Consider the following 9,060-nt stretch of genomic DNA (forward strand, 5'->3'; position numbering starts at 1 on the left):
CCCAGGCTGCTCCGCTGCAAGCGCGGCGAGCAGGTGAGCCGGCAGCCTGGCTGCCCTTTCCCGGCACAGCGCTCCCTGCTCCCTGGGAAGCGCTGGGAATGGTTTTGCCCAGGGCTTTAGGGAGGGTTTCCTCTGTGGGAGGGAGAGAGACCCCACGGGCCCTGGGCTACTCCAGCCACCCCTCCAGAGATGTTGCAAAGGGCCTGCAAAGAGGTTGGAGAGTGACCAGGAGCCAGCCCAGAGCTCCCCAGGCCCCTGTGCAGCTTTGGCCATGTCCATTCCCATCTGGCTCCCACAGCCTTACCCAAGACCCCTGCAGTGCCCAGTTCCCTGTGGCAGAAGGGGATCCCAGCACACCATGGAAATGTTTCTGATCTCTGCTCCCTTCTAGACTGGAATTGTGACATGGGTTCTCAGGAAGTCCTGATGAATGATGGTTTGAAGTTCCTAGAGGATGCTGGAGGCAAGTTTTCATTCAGCCTTTCCTGAGTGAATAATCAGGATCAATGCAACAAAAGATCACTTATAAACCATTAATGTTATCATAATCTTAAGGTTGAAAGAATCTGGAAACCTTGCCCTGCTCCCTTCTGGAGGCCTGAGGGCTCCCACAGGATCACTGTCAGTGGGAGGAAGGAGCATTTAGCTTTCAATCTTCCTCCCGTGTGCAATGCCAGTGTGTCCTTCCGTGTGCTCTGTGCAGCCACAGAGAAGAGCAGAAAGAGAAGGGGCTGGGCCGGGGCCAGGGCTGTGCCCCAGGGCTGAGCCTTGTGGGCAGCCTGAGGATCTCCTGCAGTGCCACAGGAGCTCTTCTGTCCTGCCTTTCTTTGCAGCTGAACCTGCCGGTGAAGGTCCCACATCCAGGACTGAGGCTCTGGGAGATGCTGAGGGTAGGTCAAGGCCTTTCCCCTGGGAGAGCTGCCAGCTCAGAGCCCAAACTTGGCCACGGAGGCAGCGCTGCAGGTGCCAGCACAGAACCATGCACGTGTGTGCCCTCGCCCTGCACGATCCCCTCACCGCTGCTGCAGCTCAGTGGTGCCCGTGCAGATCAGCAGAGATGGCAGAAGCTTCTGTGGCTGTTGAGTTACAGGTGTGTCTGCAGGGAGGACTTCTCCAGCTCCAGCGCTGGATGCTCAGCCCCAACCCAGCTCCCATGGCAGGGGTGAGTAGTGTGTCCCTGCTGACCACACAAGTTGAGCTCTGCTTTTGTGGGATCCATTCCTGGGAAATGGAAATATTTTTCTCTAAGGTTCTCCAACAGGGAAGATCCAAGACAGAACAGACCAGATATCCCTGGAACCCCCCAAACAGACGAAGCAAGAGCTGAAGGAAATGTGGCAGGGAGGACAAGGTGGGTGCATTTTCCTCATGCTTCCCCTGGGACTCAGCAGCCGGGGGCTTTGGCTACACATCTGGATGAGACTGTCCCGGCACAGCGGGAAGGGATCCATGGCCCATTCCTAATGAGGAATGTTTCCATCTGATCCAGCTGTGCCTTTTCCTTTTTCCAGAAATGAAAGGAGAGCCTGTGCACATGGAAGCATTACCCAGAGGAAGCAGTGGTTCCATGCCAGCCTCTGCTGCAGGAAGAGAGGCCATGCCAGACCCAGGCCCAGGAGGTAATCGCTGTGCCTCTGGGATTGAGCCCTGCTGAGGCTTGAGCTGCCCTCTCTGCTGCTTGGCAGTGCGGGCACAGCCTGGACTAGAGCGGCACAGCCCAGGGGAATTATCCCCAACAGGCTCAGGGCACTTGGGTACTGAGCAGTCCTGCTGGGGTCCCTCCTTGGGAGACATGTCCTGAAACCTGGCAGCGACTGCACGGGGTGCCCACGGTGGGGAAAGGACAGAGGGGGAGAGCAAGGCTCCAGTGTGTCCTGAGAGGACCTGGCTGTTTGCCCTTGGGATCTGGGAGCTGTCCCAGCAGAAGGAGGGCGGGAGGGAGGGAGGGAGGGAGGGAGGGAGGGAGGGAGGGAGGGAGGGAGGGAGGGAGGGAGGGAGGGAGGGAGGGAGGGAGGGAGGGAGGGAGGGAGGGAGGGAGGGAGGCATAGCTGTGGCACTGCCTGCTGCAGTTTTCCCGAGGGCTTCAGGGAGGATTTCTTCTGTGTATGAGGGAGAGAGTCCCAGGGCCCTGCATTTCTCCAGCCACCCCTCCCAGGGATGTTGCTGAGGGCAGGGAAAGAGTGTGGAGAGTGACCAGGAGCCAGCCCAGAGCTCCCCAGGACCCTGTGCACCTTTGGCCATGTCTCTGTTCACATCTGGCTCCCACAGCTTTACCCTTGCAGTGCCCAGTTCCCTGTGGCAGAAAGGGATCCCAGCACACCCTGGAAAGTGTTCTCATCTGTGCTCCGTTCTAGATGAGGTTGCCGGGAAGGCTTCTCCATTAGCTTGGATGAATAAAGTTTCCAAGCCCTTGGAGCCTCCTGCAGGTATGTTCTCAGTGTGCCACCAAGGAAGAATTGTAGACAACTGGGCATGAACCAGGTGACAGAAGCTTCTGTGGCTGTTGTGTTACAGATGTGTCTACAGGGAGGACTTCTCCAGCTCCTACCTTGGAAGCTGCACAAAAGCCCAGCTCCCATCAGAGTGGTGAGTAGTGTGTCCTGCTGACCGCACATGCTGATCCCTGGTTTTGTAGGATCCATTCCTGGGAAATGGAAATATTTTACTCTAAGTTACTCCAACAGGGAAAATCCAAGATACAACAGATAAGATATCCCTGGAACCATCCAAACAGATGAGGCAAGAGCTGAAGGAACTCCTGCAGACAAGACAAGGTGGGTGCATTTCCCTCATGCTGTCCCTGGGACTCAGCAGCCGGGGGCTTTGGCTGCACATCTGGACTCGCCGTGCCCGGCACAGCAGGAAGGGATCCATGGCAGCCTCGCTGCCCCGCTGCTGCTTTCACACCCTGCAGGGCTGTTTCCCAGCCTGGCCTGGCTGCACTTCCTCCCCAGCCTCTGCAGGAAGGCATTTGGCATCAGCTGACAGGCAGCCCAAACTGTAACACACCCTGAGATCCCCCACTATATCCAGCCCTACAGATTAGGAAAGGGTGGCTGTTTGGAGGTGGAAGTGCTCACATCATGCCACTGTAACCTGCCCATTTTCCTGCTCCATAAATTTCACAAATATTACCTCAGATACCACCACCCAACTGGGAACAGCCCCATCTGATGCAGCTGTTTCCCTTCCTTTGTCAAGAGATGGACATAGTGCTTCAGTGGAAGGTGGCATTTCTTGAAGGAAGCACTCCATCTTCAGTGCCAGCCTCTGCTGCAGGAAAGAAGGCAATGCCAGACACGGGCACAGGCACAGCAGGTAATTGCTGTGCTGGGCTCAGCCCTGGCCGGGGCTGTGTGGCAGCAGCTCTTCCCCCAGGGCCTGCCCTTGCCCGGCCCGGCAGCAGCCAAAGCTGGAGGTGCCTGGGCTTCCAGGCCTCAGGAGCTCGTTCAGAGCCCTGGGAAACGGGACTGGTGCAGCAACGTCCCTCGCGCTGCAGCTGCTGCGGAGTTGGCCCTGAGTGCCCAGAGGCCCAAGGCACAGGAGCAGCCCCGAGCAGGAGCCCTGCTGCCAGCCCAGGGCCAGAGCCAGCCCTGGCACACAATGGAAACAGTTCTCATCTTGGTTTTCTTCCAGACTGGGATGCTGGGAAGGATTCTCCGTTAGCCTGGCGCTATGAAGTTGTGAAACCCTCTGGGCATTCTGCAGGTATGTTCTCACTGTTCCACCAAGGCGTAATGTTTGACTGACTGGTCAGGACCAGGTGACAGAAGCTTCTGTGGCTGTTGTGTTCCAGATGTGTCTGCAGGGACGACTTCACCAACTCCTACCTTGGATGCTGCACAAAAGGCCAGCTCCCATCACAGGAGTGAGTAGTGTGTCCCTGCTGACCCCTCAGGCTGAGCCCTGCTTTTGTGAGATCCATTCCTGGGAAATTGAACTACTTTCTCTTAAGGTCCTACGATAGGAGAGACCAAAGACATGGCAGGCAAGAAATTCCAGGACCCATTAGAAATCATGTGGCAAATGCTGAAGGAACGTCTGCAGAGAAAGCAAGGTGGGTGCATTTCCCTTGTGCTGTCCCTGGGACTCAGCAGCCGGGGGCTTTGGCTGCACATCTGGACACGCTGTGCCCGGCACAGCGGGAAGGGATCCATGGCAGCCTCGCTGCCCCGCTGCTGCTTTCACACCCTGCAGGGCTGTTTCCCAGCCTGGCCTGGCTGCAGCTTCTGCCCAGCCTCTGCAGGAAGGAATTTGGCATCAGCTGATAGGCAGCCCTAATTGCACCATACTCCATGCCCACCCTCAGATCCTCTACAATTTCCTGGTGTCCAGGCAGATCAGATGTTGGAGCTGTTTGATGAAGGAAGCAGCCTTGGGTTGTCCTAAAATCCTGGGTGTTTTCTGATCCTTATCCATTCCTTTCACAAGTGATGCCTCCTGAAATTGTCCCCTACCCCATTTCCAGTGAGGAATGTTTCCATCTGATCCAGCTGTCTCTTTCCCATTCTCCAGAAATGAAAGGAGAGCCTGTGCACATGGAAGCACTTCCCAGAGGAAGCAGTGGTTCCGTGCCAGCCTCTGCTGCAGGAAGGGAGGCTGTACAAGGCACAGGCACAGGAGGTAATTGCTGTGCCTCTGCGCCTGAGCCCTGCTGAGGCTTGAGCTGCCCTCTCTGCTGCTTGGCAGTGCGGGCACAGCCTGGACTAGAGCAGCACAGCCCAGGGGAATTATCCCGAGCAGGCTCAGGGCACTCGGGTACTGAGCAGTCCTGCTGGGGTCCCTCCATGGGAGACATGTCCTGAAACCTGGCAGTGACTGCACGGGGTGCCCACGGTGGGGAAAGGACAGAGGGGGAGAGCAAGGTTCCAGTGTGTCCTGAGAGGGCCTGGCTGTTTGCCCTTGGGCTGTGGGAGCTGTCCCCACAGAAGGAGGGCAGGAGGGACAGAGGGAGGGAGGGATAGCTCTGGCAATGCCTCCTGCCGTTTTCCCCAGGGCTTTAGGGAGGATTTCTTTTGTATGTGAAGGAGAGAGCCCCGGGGCCCTGTGGTGCTCCAGCCACCCCTAGCAGGGATGTTGCTGAGGGCAGGGAAAGAGTGTGGAGAGTGACCAGGAGCCAGCCCAGAGCTCCCTAGGCCCCTGTGCACCTTTGGCCATGTCCATTCCCATCTGGCTCCCATGGCCTTAGCCGACCCCCTGGCAGTGCCCAGTTCCCTGTGGCAGAAGGGGATCCTAGAATGCCACTGATATCGTTCTGATATCTGCTCCCTTCTAGACTGGAATCATGACTTTGATTTTTTTGAAGCCTTGCCGGAAAATGGCTTGAAATTCCTGGAGGATGCTGGAGTCTATTCCTCCATGTGGCTTTCTTGACAGAATAATCAGTGTCAATGAGACAAGAGCTCACTCATAAGCCATTTCCCTTAACATTATGGAAGGGCTGAGGGATTCTGAGAATCTTGCCCTGCTCCCTTCTGGAGCCCTGAGGGATCCCACAGGATTGCTGTCAGTGGGAGGAAGGAGCATTTAGCTTTCAATCTTCTTCCCGTGTGCAATGCCAGTGTGTCCTACCATGTGCTCTATGGAGACACAGAGAAGAGCAGAGAGGGAAGGGGCCGGGCCCAGGGCTGTGCCCCGGGGCTGAGCTTTGTGGGCAGCCTGAGGATCTCCTGCAGTGCCACAGGAGCTCTTCTGTCCTGCCTTTCTTTGCAGCTGAACCTGCTGGTGAAGGCCCCACATCCAGGACGGAGGCTCTGGGAGATGCTGAGGGTAGGTCAAGGCCTTTCCCCTGGGAGAGCTGCCAGCTCAGAGCCCAAACTTGGCCACGGAGGCATTGCTGCAGGTGCCAGCACAGAACCATGCATGTGTGTGCCCTCGCCCTGCACAATCCCCTCACCGCTCCTGCGGCTCAGTGGTGCCCGTGCAGATCAGCAGAGATGGCAGAAGGTTCTGTGGCTGTTGAGTTACAGGTGTGTCTGCAGGGAGGACTTCTTCAGCTCCAGGGCTGGATGCTTGGCCCCAACACAGCTCCCATGGCAGGGGTGAGTAGTGTGTCCCTGCTGACCCCACAGGCTGAGCCCTCCCCTTGTGGGATCCATTCCTGGGAAATGGAACCACTTTCTCTTAAGGTCCTCCAAAAGGAAAGACCCAAGATACTGCAGCCAAAAAGTCTCATGAGGCAGATGAATTCCTGAGAGAAACACAGAAGGAAGCACCCGGAGGACAAGGTGGGTGCATTTCCCTCGTGCTTCCCTTGGGTCTCAGCAGCCGGGGGCTTTGGCTGCACATCAGGACACGCCGTGCCCGGCACAGCAGGAAGGGATCCATGGCAGCCTCGCTGCCCCGCTGCTACTTTCACGCCCTGCAGGGCTGTTTCCCAGCCTGGCCTGGCTGCAATTCCTCCCCAGCCTCTGCAGGATGGAATTTGGCATCAGCTGATAGGGTGCCCCAACTGTACCGTGGGCCTGAGATCCCCTGCCATTTCCCAGTCTCTGAGAAGATCAGGCAGTGCAGCTGTTTGCACAAGGGAGTGCACTGGCCCAGCCCCAATTACCTGGGCTTTTTCCTGATCTTTACCTGTGACTTAGACAAGCATTGCCTCCTGAAGGTGCCACCTCCCCAGTGGGGAATATTTCCATTTGTTCCTGTTGTCCCTTTTTTCCTTTTTCAAGTGATGGACCAAAAGGCTGTTCAGGAGGAGGAACAGCCAGGGAGAAGCAGTGGCTCATTGGCAGCCCTAGCTGCAGGAAGGAAGGCAATGACAGACACGGGCACAGGCACAGCAGGTAATTGCTGTGCCGGGCTCAGCCCTGGCCAGGGCTGTGTGGCAGGAGCTCTTCCCCCAGGGCCTGCCCTTGCCCGGCCCGGCAGCAGCCAAAGCTGGAGGTGCCTGGGCTTCCAGGCCTCTGGAGCTGGTTCAGAGCCCCGGGGAAACGGGACTGGTGCAGCAACGTCCCTGGCGCTGGAGCTGCTGCGGAGCTGGCCCTGAGTGCCCAGAGGCCCAAGGCACAGGAGCAGCCCCGAGCGGGAGCCCTGCTGCCAGCCCAGGGCCAGAGCCAGCCCTGGCTCCCGACTGGGCAGGGGCTGCGCTGGGTCCTGACAGGGCCTGAGCCTGTCCCCTGGGGCTGGGGGAGCTGTCACGGGGCAGGGAGGGCCAGGGGTGGCAGTGGCTGCTCAGGGATGGCTTTGGCCCGTGTCCCTGGCAGCAGCCACTGCCCAAGCAGCTGCGCTGCCCCCGGGCTCTCCTCCCGGCCTGCTGGGCTTTGTTGGCTGGCACAGCCTGTGCCAAGGGCCGGCAAGGTGCCTGCAGGCCCCAGCTCTGGGGGAAACAGAGAACGTCCTGCCCGTATCCACCGTGCTGCCATCTCAGCAGTGCAGCACAGCACGGGCTCACACTCCCCATCTCTCCCACAGATGCAGCCGGCACCACAAGACCTGTTCCCAATGCCCAGGATGGCCTCAGAAGGGGTTTCTGTCAGGGAACAGGCTGCTGGCTACTGTTACTGGCAAGCGTGCTTTGTTTGGGGCTTGCGTTCATGTTGTACTGCTTTGGAATCGGGTATTCCTGGAAGAGAAAACAGTGAGTGTTTTGTTGCTCTCCCCCTCAAACAGCTTCTTTTGAAAGTCTAACGTGGTCAGGCAACATTCCCATTGAGACTGCAGGGGGTTGTGGCAAGTCCATGATTGTCCAAATAACTCAGCTGAGGGTTCGGCTGCTGCCCAGTGCTTCCATTGGCCTCTCAATTGCTGGGCCTTGTCCTGGGGGCCCCGCTGGGGCTGCAGCCAGTGCTGGCTCCCACTGAGGCTGCCTGGCCAAGAGCAGCCCCAGGGGCACGGGGCAGAGGCAGAGGGTGGTGGGGAGGAGAAAGAGCAGGGCCGAGATTGCCCTTGAAAGGCAGAGGCGCTCTGGGGCCCGCTCCTGGCCAGGGACCCTGCCCAGAGCCGTGCCCTGCTGGCCGGGGCCTTGAGGGGCAGCTGTCCAGTGGGGCCCAGCTGTGCCAGCAGCTCCAGCCGTGCTGGGGAGCCTTGCCAGCTCTGGGCCCTGCTGTGCACGAGGGTCCCTGTGTGCCACTGGCAGCTGGGGCCTCAGCCACCTCCTCTCTGCACAGGAGCACCTCGGGACAGGAGTTGGAAGACGGTGGCTGCACCTCACAGCCAGACAGCGTGAGCAGCTCCTCCAGCAGCAGGAACAGCCTGGACAGCCCTCTCAAGTGTTCTGTGAAGAGGACCCCAGAACAACAGTCTACGAGGAAGCCTCTTATTGCCCCATAGATCCCACTGCCACCTGCTCTCCCCATGGGCCTCCCCAAGCTGCCTTCATCCCTTTTTTTTTCTCTGTCTGTCCCATCCCAGCCAACCCGAGTTCCTCTAGAGACCCCAGGACCAACCCAGCACCTTCCAGCCCTTCCTGAGACCAACACATCCCTTCCTCTGCCCCTGAGCCCTCTGGCCTTGCCCTCTAAGAAACACTGAAGGTGACACCCCACCCCACCCTCCCCGCCCTCCCCCCCCCCGCTTGCAGGGTAGGCAATGGCCAATTCCTCTGTTCAAATAAAGAGACGGATCTGTGTTGTGGTTTGAAAGCAAAACCAGTGAGAGACTCCAAGTCAGAAATACAATTTATTAGGAAAAGGGAAAAAAAACCAAAATACATGCAATAATACAAAAGAAAAACCACTGACAGGCTCAGAATACAGCCTGCTGACACCCTGCTAGTTAGGGTGGTGGTAGCAGTCCAGATGAAATGGACTTTTGGAAGTGGTGATCCTGTAGAAACCATCTGGTAGCTCTCATCCTCTGGAAAAGCAGTGGGTAAGGGCAGATGTTCCTCTGGGAATCCAGTGGAAAGACTGCTTGTTGTGTCCCAAAACCCAGATTATATCCAGCTGGGGATGCTTAGCTCCTCCCCCATGGGCAGAGCATCTCACAGTTGGCTGATATCATTCTGCCTCATGCTGTGGGTCCTTGATTAGCCATGAAACAGAAATGGCTCTGGGAGGGAGTTATCTCTGACTCATGTGGCAAGACATTGATGGGCCCATTAACAGGAGATAAGGAAGA

At 57.9% G+C, this 9,060-nt stretch overlaps 1 protein-coding gene and 1 long non-coding RNA gene across 4 annotated transcripts; both read left to right on the forward strand.

Moving 5' to 3' along the window:
• The first annotated feature begins 1,066 nt into the window (after positions 1-1,066).
• LOC135292789 (uncharacterized) lies at positions 1,067-1,610 on the forward strand. The gene is made up of 3 exons (XR_010354954.1): positions 1,067-1,162; positions 1,250-1,351; positions 1,512-1,610. It is a non-coding gene; the product is annotated as an uncharacterized LOC135292789 (long non-coding RNA).
• A 555-nt stretch (positions 1,611-2,165) lies between these two features.
• LOC135292760 (uncharacterized) lies at positions 2,166-8,501 on the forward strand. 3 transcript variants are annotated; one of them, XM_064406852.1, is made up of 14 exons: positions 2,166-2,426; positions 2,515-2,586; positions 2,685-2,774; positions 3,180-3,318; positions 3,637-3,708; positions 3,797-3,868; positions 3,956-4,057; positions 4,516-4,623; positions 5,713-5,769; positions 5,970-6,041; positions 6,129-6,227; positions 6,672-6,785; positions 7,414-7,579; positions 8,109-8,501. In XM_064406852.1, exons 4-14 carry the CDS (start codon positions 3,204-3,206, stop codon positions 8,269-8,271), a joined length of 1,140 nt encoding a protein of 379 aa, XP_064262922.1. In that variant the 5' UTR covers positions 2,166-2,426; positions 2,515-2,586; positions 2,685-2,774; positions 3,180-3,203; the 3' UTR covers positions 8,272-8,501. The 3 variants fall into 3 exon arrangements, with proteins under 3 accessions (XP_064262922.1, XP_064262920.1, XP_064262921.1); XM_064406850.1 differs by having other exon boundaries at positions 2,168-2,426; positions 2,673-2,774; positions 3,202-3,318; XM_064406851.1 differs by having other exon boundaries at positions 2,170-2,426; positions 3,202-3,318.
• Positions 8,502-9,060: the final 559 nt, after the last annotated feature.

The sequence above is a fragment of the Passer domesticus genome, unplaced genomic scaffold, assembly GCF_036417665.1.
Source record: "Passer domesticus isolate bPasDom1 unplaced genomic scaffold, bPasDom1.hap1 HAP1_SCAFFOLD_44, whole genome shotgun sequence".
Classification (NCBI taxonomy): domain Eukaryota; kingdom Metazoa; phylum Chordata; class Aves; order Passeriformes; family Passeridae; genus Passer; species Passer domesticus.